Genomic DNA, 24,186 nt, shown 5'->3' with positions numbered 1-24,186 from the left:
ATTAATTTCTTATTTTAAAATAGTTTTTTGTATAATTGTATTATACGTAAGACGTTTTAATTAAATACAATAATTTAATGAATTTAAAAACTACAAGCCAATGAAATAAAAAACCCACACGTTTATTTAAAGGGGTGGTTGATTATGTTTTCACTTTTCTAACTTTAGTTAGTGTAATGTTGCTGTTTGAGCATAAACAACATCTGCAAAGTTACAACGCTCAAAGTTCAAAGCAAAGGAAGATATTTGTTTTTTTAAGAAATGGTAGGGACTACACTAAATTCCTCCCGGGTTAGTGACATCACTAACTCTAAAATGTACATAAACCCCGCCCCGGGAACACAGACCCGCTGTATTTTCCTGTTTTATGTTGAGAAGAGGACATCAAGCACATTTGTGAGTCTGCTCAAGCTGTTGCATCCGTCTTTTCACATGCATTTTATAGATTATCATGACAGAATATGCTAATTGAAGATAGTTAACTCCACATCAGCAACATAAATTCATCAACTAACCATTCAGAAACATCCTGTTGCATTCTACATGTTGTCACTTCTTGAGTCTCTCCATCATTGTCCGACTCATACATTTGAACATAAAAGGCAGAACAGTTTCTGACATTTTAGTTCTTGTCTGTGTGAGGTAATCGGAGCTGCTAACACACACACACACACACACACACAAGCAAGCTCTTGAAGTTCCGCCCTTTGTGCCGGAAGCAGCAGCTCATTTGCATTTAAAGGGACACACAAAAAGACTGACCCTCAAAAAGGGACAATCTGTGGGGTATTATGAGCTAAAACACACTCTGGGGACATCATATAATTATTTTACATATTGTAAAAAGGGGCATTATACCACCCCTTTAAAGTAACACACAAAAATTAGACAGAAAAAAGGCCTATAATAATTTAATATCAATATATTATTCTTTATTCAGTTTATTCGAAATTTGGTGCATCCCTATTTAAAAGTTTGGGGTCAGTAAGATTTTGTTTTCGAAAGCCTCTAAAGCGCACCAATAATGCATTCATTTGATCAAAAATACAGCAAAAACAGTACTACTGTGAAATATTACGTTTACAATCTAAAATAACTTCATCCTTCATAAACTATTCTACAATGCTGATTTGGTGCTCAAATAGTTCTTATAATTATACAAATTTTCAAACAATCGGCAGCGTAATATTTTTGTGGTATCTCTTTTGTAATTTTTTTATTTCAAATAGAAATCTTTTGCATATCCTAATTATAAATGCATTTACTGTTACTTTTGATCAATTTAACGCATCTTTGCTGAATACGTATTAATTTCTTTAAAAAATAAGAAAGAATTTTGAATGGTAGTGTGTGTGTGCCCTTACGTGGTTTTCATAGGTATATGCTGCTTCTCAAAAAAAAAGAAAAAAGAAAAGAAAACCTGATTAATTAACATTAACATTAAAGTGAGGCTATGAAAAAAGTGTACACACCCGTTTTGGCAGAAAATCAGCTTGGGTACCTTTTCTGTACACATAAGTAATAAAATGTACTATTCATCAATACTGCATGAAACCCACTCACTCTAGTTCTTTGCTTGGATTGTGGATGCCTTTATAATGGTTCTCAACTGCTTTCTTCTCTCTCACATGCACACAGGAGGCAAAAGTCAAGATATAGATATAGATGAAAGCAAAGTAAAGGAGTGAAAGGTACTGTACAGCTGTTGAAAAGGCAGGTGAGGCAGGTAGAGGGGATGGTGACTAATGTAGGATTTAATTGTCAAATCGCACCACCTTCATGCTGTGGTGAGAATAAAATGTTTTGTGCCAGCAGGAATAAAACCTCAGCTGTACTCCAGGCGCTAGAAAGCTCTCACATAGATGGTGGGAAAGAGAGAGAGGGATATCTGCGCAACAAAAACTTCATGATTAAAAAAAAAAAAAAAAATGCGCAGCAGCATTTCTGAAATAATGACAAAGAATGAATCATGAAAAATGTTCTCTTTGCAGAATCACCGCTGTATTTTCCTGTTCTCTTCCATCCATTAGCCTCAACCCTTCCGTGCCAATAGATAATTATTTTCAAACAGTGTCATACTTCGCATGTAGCCATACAGATGTACATTAACAATCCAAAATCATTAATGCACAAATGCACAGTCAGAATGGCTTCGTAAATACCATGTAAGAGGCAGAATCACACCATTTGGATTTATATTGACTTACTGATTCACATGTTTACCATGATTAACAGCTAGAAGCTGGTGGGCAGTAACGATGAGAAGACCCTTATCTAATGGGTTTCGGTTTAGTCAAAGTGGATGACTGTATTTTGGCGTTAAACAGATGGCATCGGATTCTGTCTGTCTGGCTCACTGGCATCTGCTTCAGCTGGCATGGCAGCACACCTTGGCACAGACTGGCACCTTTGTGAGATGGTTTCCTCCTCTGAATGGGTAAACAAGCAAAATTCAAGGTCCTTTTGCCAGTGTGTGCCCAACAAGCTCAGTTTCTCCTTTCGCATGCATCTCCTTTTGGCCACTCCATAGCTTAAACCATCTCGGTTGGTGACAGACTTGATCTTTAAGGGTGAAAATAAACCTGCGGGAAGGCTGGAGGCTGAACAAATGGATTCCTTTTGTATTTCTATGCTGAAACTTGGTCAACCAACTGTTATACATCATAGAAGTCACAGGTATGACAGGTATCACATGTGCACGTCTCTCAACAGGGCTTGATTGATGCACAGAAATGTATTCCAGCTCAAATTACTATTATGTCTTCCCAGTGGACAAATATCCATCTTATTAATTAATAATCTAAAATAATTAAGCAAATTAGCAAGATGTCCTTCAGAATAATTAATGTTCAATTCAATGTGTCACCAGCATTTTCACAGTGGACTCTGGATACTTAGAATTCATTCATAAGTAATATTTCCTCCCATCAGTTCATTAGGAAGAAAAGCAAGAACACAAGATTGATTGACATTTCTGGGAAATTTTACTTGCACTTTCTTTTTTTAGTCTGAAGGAAAGTGAAATGTACTCAAAATAAGAGGATGGAACTCAATACAAGATGGAGATCAGATCCATTTAAATTTCCTCTCTGTGGAAAATCACTTCACCAAAACAAGCCACAAGAGAACTGCAGGATTAATTAACATAGTCTAATGAATCATTTGTATGTGCCGCATGCACTGACAGGTCTTAAGTGACCCAGAGTGTGTTTTATTGATCTCAGACAGGGAGAATAATTTATCAACATATTCCAAACAAAATTCCATCACTGAACGCAGTTCATCATAATGCCTTGTGCTTCATTGCATCTTGCATCAATGCCACACACACGCCATTCAGATCCCTGTAATTTGAGTCAAAATATAGGCTGGAATATTTGACAATCAAATGGAGTAAAAGACTCAAACTAAATATAAAGTTTGCAGGTGACCCATGAATTGGTAAGTAGCAATGATCAACAACTCAACACGTGAATTGGTTAGTAGCAATGATCATAGTCTTGCATCATTATGCCCATAAGCAGAAGTCAAGGTGGCACTATACAGAGAATCAGTGTGCTATCGTTACTTAAACGAAAATTATAAATGGTGCCCTGGCAACTAACTGAACAAAAATAAGTAGAAGTACAAAATTACTAAACCTGAAATAAAAATAAAGCTAAATAGAAATATTTAAAAAATAAAAATGTTTTGCATTTTTTCTCTCCCACTATTAAGTAAAAAAAAAAAAAAAACAGCTACAATTTTAACTAAAATGAAAATAAAAATAAAAGCTTAGGTAACACTATTTGAATGGTCTACTTTAGACATTCTACTAACTATAAGTAACTTTACAACTAAACATCAACTATCTATCATTCGATTATTCGTAGACTGGTCTGCTTAATATTTGCTAACACTTTATTTTTATTGGTCCCCATCAAAACATTCAGACATTCTACTGACTAACTATAAGTAACTTTGCAACTTATTCTATTAATCTGTAACCTAACACCTAACCTAACAGTCTACTACAGTCAAATATTACTCTAATGAGAGTTAGTTATAGTTAGTCAGATGTCAAAATAAAGGTATTTCAAAATAATAAATACTATGATAGTACATAATGCTAAAATAACACTGCAGAGAAAACACTTTCTATAGCTACGGATAAAAAGCATGCTAAATATTGTCTTCCCTGAAAACAGTGTTTATGAGTGTGTCAAGCTCTTCTAGCGTTGTCAACAGGGTGGGAATTATGTAATTTTAGGGGCAAGGCCATTTGGCCTCCACCTTTTTTTTTTTTTTGGGGGCACCAAGGCCATATGACAGGGCACAAAGGCCATCGTACAATTCGATGGTTTTCCCATTCAGATTGATACCATAACATCCTAATTTGGAATAAGACATGGATTATGACTTTTTTAATAATAAAAAAACAAACATTTTTTTAATGAGAGAGAGAGAGAGAGAGAGAGAGCGCCATTACATCCAGAAGGTATACACCCTCACACAACAATAGAAACAACACAAATGCCAATAAAAGCATTCAGAAACAACACAAATGCCAATAAATTAATAATTTCCTGCATTGTCGAACGCTCTTCTTCATGTGTTTCAAATATGGACTATAATGTTCAGTAGAGCGCCCTCAGGCTGCTGGTATGAATTGAGAACACAGCACATCAGTATACAGCGCTCATAATGATTTTACATCGACGCATTTGGCTATAAATTCAATAAAATATTATTCCTGTCAATAGAAATCTGATGTAAACTGAGAATATATCAATATTTCTCCAAATCTGCACACTTTTGAGCTAAAAGCCGTGAGGGAAGTTGTTTTGTGAATCGCTTTCATGACGACAGCACAGGAGTTTTTTATGAATGGGAGCGTCTGACGCTCATAATTCATATTAAAGGTATCGACTCATTTTTGCATTTCATAACTCCTGACACAAATTAAGACATAACTGTCAATATAAATTTCTCAGAATACAATAGTGTTCAAATACTGAAACGTGAGTCTTATATCTTTTTAATGATGTAAGTTATAGTTTGTCAAGGTAATAACATTAAATCTTATAGTAACTTTGAACTATTAAAAAAAAAAAAAAACGCTTCAGTGCGCCGACGCCGTTACCTCTGGAACCTTGCATAGGGCCCTTTTCTGAAAAGGGCACTTATCTACTAGCAAATAGATTTTGATATTTTTAGGTCAAACCGTTCTTGTCTGTCAGTCTTATAATGCAGGTCTATGGTCACGGTCTCAAAGAGCAGCCATCCACAGAGTCCAAATTAAAACAATTCCCCATCGTCCAAATTAAACAATTCCCCATCGTAAGTACACATTGATATAAGACACGAAACGAGCGGTTTGTGTGAGAAAACGAACAGTATTTATATCGTTTTTACCTCTTGTAACACAGCGACGTCCAAGTGATCTGAGGGCGCCCGCGCTTCCTGCTGTGTGACGTGTGCGCAGACTGGTGCATAGATAGACATATAGATTTCGCCTTGGCTACGGCAGTTCATGAACGAATGCCGTAGCCAAGGCGAAATCTAGTGTATATATCTATGCCCCAGTTTCGACAACAGAGTGTCGTTCTTCTGTTGGTGCTGACGTTACATGCTTCTTGCACTGCTGTTTTGATGCGTGAGATCATCGATGTGATTATGACACTGCACCTGCGCGAATCCACAAACTAATTGAAGTTCAGAGACTACTTGGGTGGAACTTGGACAGGGCCAGGGCACACAGGCCACTGTGGCCGTACGATGATTTTTTTTTCACGGGGCATGAAGGCCAAAGTGTAGGGCAACGGCGGCCATGGCCGCGTGGCCGCGGTATAATTCCCACCCTGGTTGTCAAGGTACAAAAATTCAGTAGCACTTAATTTTACAGTCCTGTTCCGCATGTACATACTATTTACTTATTATAGCAATTACAATAACTGGGTTATAACTAGGTACTAACCCTGAACCTACCCCTATACCTGACCCATGTAGGTACCTTATATTACCAGTACTTTCTTGTGTAACTACACTGTAAGTACACTCTAATTACATGTACTGTAAAATAAAGTGTAACCAGAATTTCAGTAGTCTGTACCAATACCAGTAAAATGTCATTGTTCTCTGTACTGATTTTGGTACCAGAGCAAAAACTGTTAAATTAAGTACTTTAAAAAATTGTGTCCGGTTTTGTCTCGTCTGTTGGTTATCACAGTCAATCATAGCGGGATTTCGATTCAATTATGCATTTAATTATGGTTTTCAAACCAGACAATTTGCAATGTACTTAGCAGCATGAAAAACTAAAATTGTATTCAGATTGTGAATGGGTAATAAACAGAAAGCAAGAGAAGTGCCCTCTCTTTATAATCACTAAGGCTGTCAATGAGCGTGTTTACATGCACGTTCTAACCCCAAATAAGCTGACAATGCATGTGGTCATGTAAACGCGTAAACCCGTTTTCCTTTATCGGAGTTAAGTCACAAACGGCTTAAGCATAAACTATATTTTTGGCCCTTCACCCCGAATTCTCCCGGCACGAGTGTTTCGCTGTAGGGGATGAGGAAATATCTAAACTATCAACTAATAAACTCTTTCCTGACCCAAGAAATTATAAAAAAAATAGTTCTCATCTCGTGCAGAAGTGCCACAGTTAAAATGCTGAATCTGTAACTGCATGAGAGGATAATATCAGTCCGTAAGTTTCCCGTTGACATGTTGTTTTTTACGTACTCAATATCTAAAGCGCAAGTTCACTGAATGCTGCCTTCTTGCGAAAACTCTTACTTGTACAATGAATCTCTTTTTTACATTGTGTTTGTACTTTGTTGGTTATAATGAAAGGATTCGCGAGCGTGCGTTCGTTTTCAGCGGTGTGTTAAGCAGATTCTGACTAACTTGCTGACTGACACCACTAATGTCATTGCGTTCACATCCTCAACAGATATGATAATTTGTGATGGGCTACAATGCATATAAAGAAACGCTGTAAACATAAACCTTTGACGCTCAGAGAACGTTCAAACAAACACAAACGAGAGCAGCGTCTATCAGCAGGTACCAAATGTACCAGGTACTGCAGAAATGTTGATACCGTCAATTTGTTTTTAGTACCAACTGGTACCGGTACGTTAATAGTCTCTTCTATCTAGTTATGGTTGCTATGGTTTAATTTCTCACTTGTGCTAAAGGTTTCTTATCATTGGTGTCCCATTATTCAAACAATGCATAATGTCTAGGCAATGTTCCAGAGATTATCTAGACTCACCCATATCACATCCTCTTGTCTATATGGTCTCCAGGTTCGTCCAGAGTCACTATACTGTAGCTGGTAGCGGGCCACCCAGTCAGAGCTGCCCCAGCGACCCTGGGTAGCAATAGATGTGACTTTCAACCTGTCCCGTAGGTCCAGCTGTAGCCAAGGTTGTTGGTCTTTTCCATTCGGAGACCATCCCCCATCACCTACAGGGACAGATCCAGAGCCAGTGATTTGAAGAAGAAAAAAAGTGCAGAGGAAAGAAACAGAGTTTAAGCATAATTTTCCCCACAATTCAAGCACTCACTAAGATTTCATACTCCTGTTCATCATACTGACAGGACTGAAGCTTAGTGGTCAGAGAAAAAATGAATTAAATTTGTTCCAGTAGTTTTGTGGCTCAGTCTCTCTCTTTTTGAGATAGAAATCCTACAATCCCTAGAGGAGAGTTGACAGACCTCAGTGCAGTATAATATTACTGCGGTTAAAAAAAGGCAATTTGGAAATTACACAGCATATTTCTACACTTGCATGTCTTACTGTAGTTTTTCTAGTTGCATGGTTTTCTGCCTCTCTTGTTCAGTACGGAGTAAAAATAAAAGCAGGTCTCACACACACTTCACAGAATTCTTGGAAATATTTGTCCACCCACGCAGAGAGAACCCACCTCCTTTTCTTTTTATTTTGCCAGAATTCGGGAAACGGTACCTACAGGAAGAATGCTGGCAGAGAGGACAATCTATAAATCAAGCAAGCGGTATATTAAAGGAGTTGTGTTTGATTTCTGCAAGTGGCATGATAGAAAAGAAATGACACACACCTTGGAACAACAATAAAGAACACTGCCCATGTTATCAAATGCAAAAATGTGTGCAGCCTGTAAAGATCTGAATCTGCCAAATAAATTTGCTTGTTATGTCGTTCGATATGTATTGTCTACAAAAATATCATAATTATTGTTTTAACGGTGCATTAATATTTTGAGTTACATTTAAGACACAATATTGTCAACAAAAAATGTATAATTAAACCACAGCTGTTTTGGATCGCCAAGAAACACACAGCAGTGTTTGGATAGTGAAAAAAGAATGTTTTGAATGGATCAATTTAATAAATGATTCAATGATAGAATGAATCTACTGTTTGAATGAACTGTTTGAATGTATTGTTTCAATAAACTGTTTGACTCAATGACTCATTTCATATTTAAAGTATTGTTTTATTTTTCTATTTAAGCAGTTGTAAATGCATTCAATCCACCTCTGAGCTGCATTAAAAAGTCTGTGTAAATGCCACTTCAGATACAGCTTCAGTGCCACTTCTGCAGTGAAAATATGGATACAGATTTAATTTGACTGGTAACAGTGTCTTATTATTTTAATTGAATTTATTGATTAAATGTAAGAATTTGACATCAAAGATTATGCATCCATCTAAAAAAGTAATAAAATAATTACACTATAAAGGTAAAGGTCCCCTGGAAATCAGTTTAAAGGGTCAAATATTGCAAATATTGTGAATAATTCACTGCACAGAATATGTAGAATATGAAAGGCTTCGGGAATCAGCTGTCCATGACAGGCATAAACCAGTCAAGGTAAAAGTGTTGTCACGATACCAAAATTATTGTTTCGATACCGATACCAAGTCAAGAATTGCGATTTCGATACTTTTTTGATACTTTTCCTGAAAAGGGAGAAACACTCTCAAATATCATTGCTGTGCTTTATTTCAAAACCGGGACAACATTCTAATCATATAACACACTAATAAATGAACATATGAACAGCAGATATATTAAAGGGATACTTCACCTCTGGGAAGATGAATGTGTGTTTAAAATAGGTCATTTAAGTAGAAGAAATGTGAAGAAATTTTTGAATTTGGAACTTTCTAGACTGAGAAAAGCCAGAAAATGTATTTTTGGCTTATGTGGATGAAAGACAACAACTCCCAGAATGCACTTGCTTCGCTGCCTTAGGAGGACACGCCTACCGGTAAGAGTGCGGTAAGAGTGAAAACAACAAGGCTAGTTACGTGATGAGTTTGCGAGGGATTTAGAGATCGTCCAAAATGTTCGGGATTCGGCTTTTGCGTTCTACAGTCGCCATTCATCATGTTTACTGTGGTGAGCAGGACGAGGCTGACGGCCGCGGGAGAACTGCGCGAGGCCGGTGGCGTCATTACTGAGACGCGCCGGGTCTCGCATCTCTCACGGAGGAGCGGGAATTTTCTTAGCAATGGTAAAAAAATGCACATCAACCGATCACTTGTTTAGCGTTCATGTAAACACTACATTCAAATTCACCGATCGGAATGAATTCAGTTAACGTTAGATTGAAACAAAAGGTGTGCATGTAAACAATGAATGGCGACCGCAGAAAGCAAAAGCTGAATCCCGGACATTTTGAACGATCTCGCCCGCCGGACAAGTCTGGGAAAAAGAGGATGGTAACCCCTACTTACTCAGCTTTCTCCTACTATTCAGCTTTCTCCACAGAACAAGAGCCTGCTAGCTTAGCTTCCAAAGCTGACACTGTGTACATTCTGTGAGTGAGATCCCACCCTCTATGGGCGGGTTGAAAACATGCGGAACAACGCCATCTACTGGCTGTAGTCTTTAGCCTCTGGCCAGAAAATCCTCCAATGACGCAAAATGACGATTTTTGCGTCATCGGAGGATTTTTTTCCAGACAAAAAATACATAAATCTCTTGTCTCAGGGGGATATGAGGGTGGAAAGCATGGTAATTCGAAAATACTACAGGTTTTCTACTAATACAAAGCTTAATGCTAAATCCTGAAGTATCCCTTTAAACATTTGAACAAAATATGAAATATCAAAATATCAAAAATAAATTAGAGCAATGACATTCAAGGTAAAAAAAATAATAAATTTAGCAGCATTATCTCACTTATCATAAGAAACATAAGAGTTACCGGTAATAACTTTATCTTGATTCTGAACTTCTGAATAAAAATATGAACAGCGATTATATTAAACAATGTTTAATATTGGTAACATATGATAAGCCTCATTGGTGATATATTTGAGAGAGTTGGGAGAGAGTTGTGGAAGGCCTATACTTCATGTTAAACATAAATATATAGCAGCAAAGACAACGTCGGCAGTGTTGACGGCAAAATAGGCTACAGAATATTTCGTTCTGTATTGACAGGTGCAGTATTTGAAAATCGATAATATTTTTTTTAATTACATTTATATCTGCATTTATGTCAAAACCTAGAGACTTTCAAACATCAAAATGTCATTTATTAATATGTATTCGTGTCAAAATGACATAGAAACATCTTTTCCTATTCTATTTTGCCTGGAAACGCTTCCAACACGCTTGCGTACGTGTCGCGTGAAAACCAGGCGTCGGTTCTATTTCTAGCATGCACGCGTTTTCCGCGCAGCTCTGGCGCGCGTGTCACGCAGGCAGTGTGCTAGCTCTAACCTGTTAACAAGGGAGCCGAAATAAAAACGGACACGCCACGCAGCTGAGACGCTCACGCCACGCATACAGTGTGTCGCCGGCCTTACAAATCTGGAACGCGGTCATTCTTAGAAGTATCGATACTAATAAATTTAAGAATCGTGACGTTTTTAATTTCCGAGAATCGCGATACTTTTGAAGTATCGGTGCACTGTGCAACACTACAAGGTAAGAGCACAAAACCACTGAGCAAAATATTGTTTAATTATCATTGTTGTTAATCATTTGTGTCTATATTGCACACCTCTAGCTCAAGTTGCTTTTAAAGAGGACATAAAGCTGGTGTGGAAAAAGGAAACCCTCAAGGTCAGGTGTGACAGGATTGCCTCGGGGCAAGTCAGAACAAGATGGTCGGATACTAAATGCTTTATCAGTGCTGTTCAGTGACTAGGTACATATCATCTGTAAAGATTTTCACACAAGGTCAGGGTGAACACTCTGAACTTGTTGGATTTGACTGTAGGCTCCATGAGAAGACAGATAAGATTCTTTTAGTATTTGCATCCAGAAAATAATTTTTTTTAGCATGGGCGGTTTGTTTCATTTATTAAATAATTTCCAACATGACATACATAACAGGCACAGACATAAATGACAACTTACAGATCTTGTATTCTAATGACAATCAGAGACAGATAATACATAGATGGATAGATCTAAAGATAACATTTGGTATCTGCACACGTTTGGATCAGGCTGGCAGTGACTGGGAACGGGCTGCCTGTCTGTGTCTCACAGTGAAAGAAAACCTCCTGCTGTTACTAAGAAAGAGGCATGATGAGAAAAAGAAATGCCTTGGGGGTGACACGGGCAAGCCACCATTTCGTAGCCACACTTATTACCGCTAGAAGACACTGTTAATCCAAAAAGTTACGAATCTACTACCAAGTTTGGTATTGTGATAATTTGCGAGTGCCACCAAGCATCATAAAGAAGTTCTTGGAGTGTGTTTGGCCCATGAGGTCAAACAACTTACAATGCACAAAACAACACTCTCAAAGGGCCTCAACATAAGCTGGTATTTCTGGCCTGTCTATGCTTAACTGCCTAATTGGCTGGGGAGTTTTCTCAAGTGCTTCTTCAGACTGTAATCAGCTGCTGATTGTTAGGTTGCATTAATCAAACTGCTCTTCACCTCCCTGAAGTAAAAACCACAACGCGTTTGCTTAGTCATAATTTATATACCTCATGCTTTGCCAAAGCTCAGTCTGGCAAAATACTTTGTGAGTGTTTTAGGATCATTAAGCAAATCATGAGCAGCCATTATACTCTTTCTGGGTTTGATCCCGATGGTTTTTGGGGCTGTTGTTGTTCTGGAAACCTCAATCCACCGGCATTTCTGATGAAAAGGGATATAGTTCACCCACAAATAAAATCATCATTTACTCACCCTCATGTTGTTCCATTTTCCATGCGCCATGCCATGTTCCACTTTATTCAATTAGGACTGACTTTGTGTCCAAAAATCCATTGAGATAGATCTCAAATCAAAACATCATATTTTACCTACCACTGAAGAAAAAACTCACACAGGTTTGGAATGACTTGAGGGTGATGACAGAATATTCATTTTGGCTAAACTTTCCTTTCACTTTCATGTAAGGAAAATCTTACACCGTGTCCTAAGCAGACCCCCAGATATAACACGACTACAAGAAGTGACACAATCAATCAAAATCACAGCCAATTAGGAGAGTGTGCGGGCGCACTGCACTCACAATGAAATGTATAAGTATAGATTATAAAATTCATATTTATTACACCTTATAACATTATTAAAACTACATACTGAGAGACTGAAATAATCTTTGTCATTTGATTGTTCACAGTTTGTCCACAGTCTTGTTTCCTTTCCTTTGTTTTCAAGATCTGAGGTGAATTATTCATTGTAGCTTTCAGTACGGTTATAAAGGTCAAGCAAAATGGTATTTAAACTCACAATAAGTGCTTTTAACATTAAATAAAGAGAATAATCGGCACATGAGTCTATCATTGTCATACCTTGTATGGTGTTGTTCCAGCCGCAATGTCACGGAAATATAAAAAAGATGCCTTTTAATCACGTGTCGCGGCGTCACATCAAGTCTGGTTAGGATATGGTGTTATTAGCGAACCAGTTCTGTATTTCCTAAAGGCATTGTAAAGCTAGTAAATCAAAGAGAACATTGGTCCCAATCTACCTAGGCTTACACTTCTTTTGGAAAATACAGACCTGGAAAAGAATAGCTGTTGCTTGACAATTTACAAACACTTATTAAAAACGAGAATTAGTTAACACCGATTCAAATTCAATGACACCATCATTAAGAGGAAAAACACCCTTTACAAATTAAATATGATTACCATAAGAACAAGTTTCTAAACTTATTTCAGTTCCTTTAGCTTCCTTTGAGTCTATATTTACATTTTGAGTGGTTATAAATAAGTTGCATATTGTCACGAGAGATTTATGTTGGTCACTTCTAAAACATTTTCAAATCTTGCTTCAGGTACAGATAATCACCAGAACTTTTCACATCAGTACTGCTCATGGATGACAGCGGACTGTTATATTCCCTCCAATGAAAGTATAAAGTCTTCAAATACTTTTTTGCAATGTTTGTGGAAGCTAAATCGCATTACGTCAGGTATTCATATAAAGAAAAGGCTTTACGTCAACACTTTTCCTGACAAGGACAAATTTCCTTTCTGCTTAATTCTCTAGTCACATAAACACAGACAACTGGATGTTGTTTGATACAAACAGGGCAAGAGAACATGAAGACAGGAGCACATACCATCTCTTCTGTTGAGTTTAGAATAGTGTGGTGACCTCCTGTCAGAAAATTTTGATGAGTTCTGGAAGGAAGTTGGGGGTAGGGATGTCATCAGTGGCTCTTCACAGTAATCTGGATAAAAATAGAATGAAAAGTTGCGTTAAAACCAAACAAAAGAAACTTTTGTCTTTAGTTCTTTATTTGAAATGGAAAACAGTTAAGGGTTTATTCAATTATATAAATATTATCATCTGATTTTTATTTTATTTTATTATATGATTCATTAGTTAAAATATTGAATATTATATGACTTTACAGTTTATTACAAGATTTCAAAAGTATTGTTTTTGCATGCACTGAATATTAACTCAAAACCTTTTGTTTTACTGGACACAATTAGCTAATAAAAGAATTTCAGCTCATTAATGGGGTTCGAATCTGAAGCAAAAAACCTCTTTTAATTGTAGTGGCATAGTTTAATTGTGCAAGGTGTGATGTAAAGACATCTGTTCTCTGTAGAGACGGCCAGTTTGTGAGAGTTAACTAAAGTCTTGAGTCTTGCAAGCTGTTACATGTAGTCTGCCTTTCATCCGACTGAATTGTCAGTGCTGGTTTGTCATTGAACCCGGCCTATTTTTTTTAAAGAATTCACTTCAGCAGGTTTCATGTTTAAAAGTATCTAGGTTGTCAGGAATTTTATACTCATCCGAGATTGTGAGTATTATAATAGGAGTAAAAAAAAAAAGGAAGGTTCAGAGAAGATACATTTTATTATCGGGTACAGTATGTGACAGCACAAGTTGAATCAGAGTGTTCATTCAAATCTTGTCAGTTCATTACAGCAGTAGTAATTTTAGTCTTTTGAATTTTTGCTCAATGTGGTTGGCAAGAATACCCATTTGATAAAGGTCAGGACCCTTTTCAGTTTGGATGAAAGAGACTGAAGAAAACATTTCTGTGGCCATCAGTCCAGGATGCTTTTAAAGCAAGGAATGTACAACCAATTGCAAACTGCTTCTTTATATATCACCGTACAGACATACAGATAATCATACAACTAACCATCAAGCACACTAACTGCTTCTGTACGGACAAAGGCTGAATGCCCAGGAAGTTCATGCGAGACCATACCAAAGGTAAGATTATTGTACTTTAAAGGTAAATAACATGCCTTAATTTTCTTTTCTTGCATCCTTCAATGGCCTTCTCAACGGAAACACACAGATCAAAAGAACTCTAATGAACCGCAGCTCGACAGCCCAAACACATTAGTCTCAAGCTTCCAGAATATGCATGTATCGTCAGAATAACAAAACAATGAACAGCAGGTTAGGGAACCATTAGCTGTGTCCAGGGAGCATTTTAAAGCTCTCTCCTGTTTCAGCAGCGTAAGCACTTTGCAGCACTCTCCATGGACCAGGGTAAAAATATATCCTTATTTAGAGGGCCTTTGCATTTGTGGCAATATTTTGCCTGGCAATCACTCATTTGACATTGAATTGCCTACTCCCAAGTTTGACGCTCTCAATAGCCATCTCTCCATCTCTTTTGTTCTCTACTCCTCAATCTCGCCCATCTTTCTGTTCACCCACTCTTCATTTTCTGTTTTTCCTCCTCCTTTCTCACCATCTCACACGTACACACTCCCACTTTCTCTTCAACTTAATGAGAAAAGAGAGAAGTCTCGCCATTGTGAGGGGGCTCACATGTGTTATTGCCACCATAAGGGAGCCATAATCTGAGTCAGCAGTGCTCTCCGCTGCATCAGAGAGAACAGCTGCGGCATCGTCCTTTCACTCTCAGCTGAGCAAATGACACACAGCACCCCCTTCAGATTTACTCCTACAGTAATAAGTAGCATTTTAAGAAAGTTCCCTGAAGAAAGTGATGAAGTGTCCTACTAGATGTTCTGCAAAGTTCATCTGAGGTTGATTTGTTTGCACTGAAATACAACCTCAGAGACTGCAAATGATATACCTGACGTTTATGTGACACCCTCAAGGGTGTGACATCATTTGATGAGGACAACAAAATATTTCACGTCTGAATTAAGGACCTTGTAAATTTCACTGAAGCACATCATTCAGAACTTTCACATGTCCTGAAAGTTATCAGGCCCTTTTTTTTGTGTGTGTGGGAAATTAATAAACAGGCAGTGTCAGGATTTTAAAAACACTGGAGGTCTTGTTGACTCCAGCAATATTTCTAACAGGATTTTTTCATTAAACAAATAATTTCCCAATGGAGTGTCTAGACCTGAAGATGTTACGGATGATAAGGGCACATAAAATGTGACTAATGTTTAATTACCGTAAGCACAGACAAGGGATGGACTTACACAAACTAATAATCCCACTCAAGATTTTGAAACATTACATGTGGAGTCAACAAACGAACAAGAGCTGAATAGGACGATACTCTGTGAAAACTGATCCAGCAGGCTTTATTCAGATGCTTGTTGACCCATTTTGAGAGAAACTGACAATCACTACAAAAGCTGAGCAAGGGAATATTCTTTGAAATTCTATACATCATTTACAGATCCTGCCATATATATTTAATTCTCCATTAGCCTCATTCAAGCAACCCCTTTAAAACTAAATAACTAGCTTTATATTTCAAAACATGTCTGATACCTTCAAAAATATATTAATGAGTAGTTTTATTACAGTTCTTTATATGAATAATGCAGACGATTCCTGTCGATTCTGTTTTTCTTCCTAAGAAAGATATCAAACACATTTATTAAAATGTAGACACTTGAACCTAGCAGAAAAACAAGGGGTATTTTATCAACACAAAGCATAGACATTGTATTGACAGATAACTTCAGAGCAAACGTGGGCAGGGTTTGCCACTGTAAGCCGTTTCGAGAATCACTGAATCCACATGAAATGAAAATTCAGCCTATGTTAGCTGTTAAACGTTTTTTTTTTATGTGTATATTTCATAAAAAAAAATCATTCAGTAGAGTTCCAACGCTGCTTCAAATCACCTGTCTGTAAGTAAGGGTTCCTCGAGATCTTATTTAGCTGGTACAAGCAGAACTTTGCAGTATCTCCAGGATTGGGCACCGCTGGTTAAGCCAAAATAATGAGAACCCATCCCACTAAATAAATATCCTAAACAGTCATTACAGACAATTGAACTATTGAGCATTCAATGGATTTGGTTTATGTGATATCAATTCATGCTTAGCATTCATACTGAAAAGAACAATGAAATGTTCTTCAGAAACACTGTTGTAAATCCAACATTGTTGGTGGCTTCATAAGTATCCTCAGCTTGAACACTTTCACCTCATCAGCCAATCAAAAGGTGCTTCATCTTTCATAAAAATGGTTTATGGCCCTTCATGGTTAAAACAAAAGCACCTCTCTTCAAGCCCCGTCATCTACAGAAGCACATCAATGACCTTTCGACATAAAAAAAAATTAAATAAAACATCTACAATTTTACGTTCTCCCTCTCTTTTAGCCGTATGCACATGCACACATGTTCACATCACAACATAACAATGACAGAGACCACAGTAGAGTAAAGTGTTTGCCTAGCAACTGGCATATAATTATATTTTTCCATGACAAAATAACCCCGGGAGCAGCAGCATTTTGAAGTGGCTGAATGACAGACATTGTGTGGAATTTTAGGACTAAGAAAGGTGGCCCTGAGTCAGTGACATCTCAGGCAGGTCTGTGTCTCTGATGCACTCTTCATTCTGTCCTGCCCACACATTGTCATTGTTCAAAAGGTCAGATATTATTACAGTGCATCCTCAATGTGTCCTGGGCAGGAGTCCTTTAATCATGTGGTCCAGGGGGCACAGAAAAGAGAGCAAGGGGGCAGGAATGGCAAAGAGAAATGAGAGGAAGAGCATAAGGGAATGCTGGTAATAAGAAAGAGTATAAATCAGGGATCGGCAAGGAACTTAGGCAAGTTTGCCGCCACTGGAACACGGAGGTGTAATCATTGGAATGCAAGCAATAACAGAGGAGAGAGGAATATTATGCATATAATTTTATTTAGTTGTTTATTTTAGAAATGCTGAAGTCAATCATATCTGCAGAAATCTTTCAGCAATCCTTCTTCGTAATCACACAAACAGTTTTATTGAGTTATAAAGCTTTATGGGAAGCCAAACACTCCAAAAGTGGGATGAAACTGCAATACACAGCAGAACCGCACAGTGCGAATCACTGGAGAGTGGATCTGTTTACACTCACGGCCCACTGAAGAGCGCAGAGATCCGTTCCATTAACTTGCGCAAACCAGAAACTGATCTGCAAACAAAAAGTGGAACACTCTAGTAATGGATCTACTGTCCTGTGGGTAGCGCAGTCCTACTCGCAGCAACAGCAGTGCTGCAGCAATTACACACTTTGGTCTTCTGTTTTGCTGATTTTCACAAAGCAATACTTTGTAAAACAAAAGGATATTACTTCAATAAAGCATATTGAATACTACAGTGGCCCTGCTTTTCATGCAAAATATTTCACAAAAAGCAGCTCGATTTTAAATTATTTAAAACAATTGTTTAAAAATGGAGATAAGGTAATAGGGGTGCGGAAAAAAATAGATTCATATATGAATCGCGATTCTATCTTCTACCGATTTGTATCAATTCACAAATTAAAAAAATCTATTTTAAGAAACTTTGCTGCCGTATCATGAGTCCAGCAGGCGTAATGATATGACGCAGCGCCTGAAAATAGTCCCCAGCTCGGTAACTTCCAACGTGACCGGGACTAAGTTTGTCTAACCTATTAGACCTATTTTCAGGCGCTGCGTCATATCATTACGCCTGCTGCACTCATGGTACGGCAGCAAAGTTTCTTGATTATTATGCAGGAATGAGAGTATAGTTCCTAGCCATATCAGCCTAGAAAATCGCAACTTTATATTTTCCGTCGGTCTTAGTATGCGATGTAACTACAGAAGAGTCAAGTTTTTGGAAAATAGTTGGAAAATAGTTCCAAGTTGGCAAAATATCGAAACTCTTTGGTCATTTTTTTGAGAGAGATGCTAATGGTCTTGTCCGATTCAATGATCTATGCTAAGCTATGCTAAAAGTGGGACCCCCAGACCCGGAGATCGGCTGAATGGATTCGAAAACGGTAAAACTCAACTATTTAACTCTGGGGGAGTTGTAAAATGAGCCTATTTCCAAAAAAAGTGGAGTATCCCTTTAAAGGGACAGCTAGCAGCCTCATCAATTTCATTAATGTTAATGAAAAAATTTATTGATTGTAGTCAGCTTAAAGGGCTTTTGTATAATATTGGGTTGACTAAAATGGGAAGAAAACCTAAATAAATGTCAAGGTTCACATTTAATTCAGTAGGATTTTTTTTCCTTCTAGACCTACTAAACTGTCTATCGCAGTCAAATGAGAAAAGTAACAAAAAACAGTAAACTACAATTAAATCTATGCACATATCGAATCGTGACCTCAAGAATCGATGTGAATCTAATCGTGAGCTACCAAAAGATTCCCACCCCTATAATGTATTACTAAAATACTTTGTATTTTATAAAAAGCATTTGTCCATAACATGTAACACTAATTTTTACAGAGTCCAAATTGATTGATAGTTGATTTTATACATACATAAAAATAAGGATTGGAGACAGCTGTCAAATTTGGACAATCAGTCAATTTCCAGTCAGCTAGTCAAAATCGATATCAAAATTGGCTCAGAGAAGTTTGGAGAAAAGCTTTTTGTCACTGTATGTGATGCAAATTTCCACAATTTTAACTGTAATTTAAGTGTACAAAAACTTTTTGGGTCCACTGCATATTGGTCTATACTATATAACAGATTTAATTTAGAGGCTGACATGTCAATTCATGTAAAACAGGTTCCCGACTCCTGGTATAGAGGGATCACAGGACAGTTTTCAACAGCTGTAAACAATGCAGGATAAAGTGAAAGAGAGGAAGTGATTATGATTATCTCAGAAAGGACAGGATGTGCTAAACACCTCAAGCATCCAGGTCTAATGAACGTACATCACGTCATAGAGTTGTTTAGCCCACACTGCTCTAAGCTATTTATAGCTTGCGGGATCGATCACCCATCTGATGGGCCGCCACGATAGCGCTGATTAAGGTGGGAGATTAATGGCAGATTAACTGGTTTCCACAGTGTTTCCGCCAGGCATTGTTTAAATCATCTCCCAGCGGAATGACAGCAGTACTTGCAGTGTAAATAGGATCTTTGATAAGATTGCCTAACAAATAACTCTGTTTGGCCCTTTAGACACCATTATCTGATGCACAGTATAATAAAATTCTCTGAGATTTAAACCACAGAAATGGATCTGAAATCTCTTTCCAAAAACTGTGAAAGTATAGTGGGCAAGCAGACATGAACTTTTTTTAAATCACTTTAAAATCAATTTTTTTATCTCTAATTGAGATCTAATGGTCCTGCTGTGAGACAAATGGATTTTTAAAAAGTATTTCACGTGTTCTCTTAATGTCAATGATAATTCACAATAATTGTAATACAATTTGAAAAATGCTGTTTAAAGTGATGTTGGGTGACGTCACTTCTTGTTGACGTTAAAAGTGTTGTCAAACAGAACGGAGGCTAGCTAGACCCTCCCTCCTCCTCATCCGCGCACTAACCCCCCAAACCCCACCCCGAATCCTTCTTGTCGGTTATTGGCTAGAACAGTTTGTTATGTTTCGTGGTGCGGGTTAGCCCAGTTTTTTTTTTTTTTTTTGCCGTTTGTGGAACCTGGGGTGTCTACAGAGACCACGTTTTTTTTACAGTGTGTTCAAGGGACAGGCAGCTAGCGGATGGTGAGGAGACGTTTGCTGTATGTGACAAAAAATGTTTTGGGCCATCGCTTAGAGTACCTTTAAAGATGTTTTACATGGAATCACACCACAGGACAGGTCGAACTGAGCAATGGGCAGCATTTTTATGACAATAGATCCTAATGATATAATGCCCATTTTTCATTCCATTGTAACAAAATAATTATTTTAATGATATCCTGATTGTGTTCTGTTCAGTGGGCAGGCTGGGGAACCCTATATTTCTATAATTCTTTAAAAAAAAATCATAAAAAAAAACCCCAACAACTTTGACAAGCAGAATTATGAAAGCCGAAACCATGTTATTTGTGTGTGCATGTTTTTTTTTTTTCTCCCTGTCTGAGATGTGTCATTTGGCAGGCGCTCTGTTTGTATTTATCCGATCCTGAGCCGTGGCCTTAATTTCCCCTCATCAAAACTCGGGAGGATTTTGTTTGTCCTTCACTTTGCTTTAATCTCTGTAAATCCCTGCCTGCCTGCTTTGATCTTCATTTGTGTGACTGGGAGGGTCCTCTCACCATTTGTTTGTGACTGGGAGGGCCCTCTTGCCAAACTCCCCCACCTGACCGGATCCTTAGAATATCAGATCCATCAAGTTCCTCTAAGATCAGTACAGAGATAGACCGACTAAAAGCAAGAGACAGAAAAAAAGATACTATAGGATAATGCCCTCATATCAGAACCAGTGGTCTAGGGCAGTGATGTTTTTGACCAAGAAAGAGATTTCAAAGGAAGGTAAAGAAAAATGTCTTTAAAAAAGTATCACCTAATATTACCAAGAACTGCACAGGCCCATGCAGCAATATGCTAAATTATTAACACGACAAAGGCGGAATAGCAAAATTTGCAGGAGCTAAGAAAATAGCCTGTAAAAATCAATGGGACACTTGTGGATGTGAAACCCACTCTATTGGGACCTTAATGTGGGAACACAACATAACAACTATGTCCCTTTTAATTAAATACGATATTCTATGAGAATCCCTGTGATGCAGCAAAACAGAGTGAACATTCATCAACCACATCTAAAATAGAAGTGGTGCTGTAACCTTTATAAAAAGTAACTACAGCATCTAACAGCCTTGAATATACATTAACACAAGCAATTCTCTGAGACAGTATATGACACCAAACACGTCTTTCTGCAGTCAGTAAGCCCACCTTGCTTCACTGATCCTCTGAAAGTTCACAAACACTGCGGCTATTAGGACGGCACAGACTATATGCAGCTCTGACATTATTGGCAGTGAAGAGCAATTTAAGTGACGGTAGAGGTAATTGAGTTTATTTAGAAAACTCAAGATTCTTGTACTTGTCTTGGGTGTTTGGAGAAAATAAATAACCTGTAATATGTACACACTGCCAAATTATAATGAGAAAATTGTGAACAGTTTATGCTGACTCTATTTATTTAATGTAATAAAGAAAGTTAGTACTAGTTACTAGTGATGATAACTACTAGTGCAGATATTTGTTCAGAATATATTCTCTAGATTTGTCAGTCAAATTAATTGTAACACCACCCAATAAGGGTAAAACATTATGCGCACAAATTAAGTAATAATACTAATACTTATAATAATTTTTGTTTATTTCCCAAGATAAGATGAGGTCAATGATGAGGAGTCAGACACAAATGATGAGGAGTCTTTCTTGACAGATGCATCCTGTACATCCAGTTTTAACAATAAATTCTTGTGAATTTGAGTAAGCATCTGGGCCGTCCTGCAGACAACACTGATTGGACCCCCAGCTTTAGGGTCAGCAGAAAACAATCACACTGATCTCTTGGCAAGCAGAATTTTGATTATTTCAGATGTCAGTGCCTCACAAATCTTCCACATATTTTTACACAGGGCATTTTGTGATTATTTATGATCATCTGCTGCTGGCATTTCAAACTTTTAGTACTTTGGATCATAGGTGGAGTGGGGGCAGACCAGAGCCAATGATTTTGTCTGAGCTGTGAATAATAAAAATTGTATGTATATATATATACACACATAATAATTCATATCCAAATTGAATGAGTGTTGAATGAGTAAAGCTGTTTGTTGTTAGGATGAAAAAAAGTTTTTAGGCTGCTCCACCACAGTGGTTAATAGCGCTAGTCAATGTCAAAATGTTCGAGATGACCAATCAAATATAAAAATACGGTCTTACAGTCACTGTCACAACACAACAACAGTTTGTGGAAAGATGTAAGTAGATGTAAATATAAACAACTGTTTTACGGTACAAATGTGACCGACAGTAATAGACTAGCGATGCAAACTTCTAAACTTTTTATGAAATTTTGCCAATTTGAATTGAAAATAGATTCATGATTCATGTAATTTATAAATTAATGTGACGAGACAAGAAACTTTTGCGTTTTCATATACGACATATACGAATAAGAGTGAATGTATGCACATTTTAAAATAAAATAAAATTTTCAAATAGTTTAAATTGATTACTTCAGAACTACGATTACCATTCTTATGTATTTATTCCCTAAAATCCATTTTAATCTTTTAATTATTTAATTAATTTATTATTATTATTATTTATGAAAACAAAATAAAAATCTTTATTTCCACAGCTTTGCTCTGATAGGTACTCATGCATGCCAGCACATGGAGTTGGATCTGTTGGAGGATAAAAAATAGGCAGTGGAATTAAGGGTGAAAGCCATTTTTTAATTGAATACCTTATGGAGGATTAGGAGAGTATAGCCTCTGTCATGTCCCACAGGATTCATAGCTCGGTGTGTCTGTGTGTGTTCACTTAATCATGTTACAGCATATGCTCGTATATTTTATGCTTAACTTTTATTGAGTGAGAAACCACTCCAAACGAATCAGTGCATGAGTGAACTATCCAAATGATTCACACTGAAACACAAACCTATTTTCCTAATCAGTTTGACTAAAAAAAGACCTGAATCAAAAAGAGTGATTTATTCATGAAATGGGTATTTGCTACTTCTGGGGCCGGAATCATGAAACATTCTCACAAATAAAATGCTTCTTGACTGCTATTTAGGGTCCAATTCTCACATTCTCTGGGACAGTCCTTGATTGGTTCAGATCGTACCTGTATGGTCGGAATTACTTTGTTACCATCGGAAACCGATGAAACCTGATAGGGTTGGCATGACATGCGGAATTCCACAGGGATCAGTTCTTGGACCGCTTCTGTTTAATCTCTATATGTTACCTTTAGGCCAGATTCTACATAACAATAACATTAATTACCATAGTTACGCTGATGACACTCAAATATATATGGCTCTTAATTCAGATGATAACAGTTCAATAGATTCTTTGTGCCACTGTATAGACCAAATAAAAATCTGGATGAATCTAAATTTTTTACAACTAAACCAAGATAAAACTGAGGTTATTGTGTTTGGCAACAAAAACAAAAGAACAAGTATTATTAAAGAATTAGATTCTAGGGCCTTTAAAACTAGGGATCAAGTGCGTAATCTTGGTGTTATAATAGATTCAGATTTTACATTTAACAGCCATATCAGAGCGGTCACCAAAACAGCATTCTATCATTTGAAAAATATTTGGGCTTGGTGCCTCAAAAAGACCTAGAGAAACTCATCCATGCTTTTATTTCAAGTAGGGTTGATTACTGTAATGGCCTATTAACCGGACTTCCGAAAAAGACTTTAAAGCAGCTCCAGCTCATTCAGAATGCAGCTGCTAGATTATTAACCGGGACTAAGAAAATAGAGCACATCACTCCGGTTCTTAAAACTTTACATTGGCTCCCAATCAGCTATAGAATAGTTTTTAAAGTAATGCTTTTAGTTTATAAAGCGCTGAATTGCTTAGGACCTGAGTACATTTCGGAAATGTTTC

At 37.3% G+C, this 24,186-nt stretch overlaps 1 protein-coding gene across 2 annotated transcripts in view; it reads right to left on the bottom strand.

Moving 5' to 3' along the window:
* Positions 1 to 24,186, bottom strand: part of cntnap5l (contactin associated protein family member 5 like) — an 80,419-nt gene that overhangs the window by 40,039 nt on the left and 16,194 nt on the right. For both annotated transcript variants that reach the window (XM_084395612.1, XM_084395611.1), the window contains exons 2-3: positions 13,527 to 13,637; positions 7,263 to 7,456 (exon numbers count right to left, since the gene is read on the bottom strand). In XM_084395612.1, the coding sequence (XP_084251738.1) occupies positions 7,263 to 7,456; positions 13,527 to 13,617 (285 nt within the window). In that variant the 5' untranslated portion in view covers positions 13,618 to 13,637. The remainder of the gene's footprint in view (positions 1 to 7,262; positions 7,457 to 13,526; positions 13,638 to 24,186) is intronic.

Source organism: Rutilus rutilus, assembly GCF_951802725.1.
Source record: "Rutilus rutilus genome assembly, chromosome: 22".
NCBI classification, from domain to species: domain Eukaryota; kingdom Metazoa; phylum Chordata; class Actinopteri; order Cypriniformes; family Leuciscidae; genus Rutilus; species Rutilus rutilus.
This window is presented reverse-complemented; position numbering and strand designations above follow the sequence as displayed.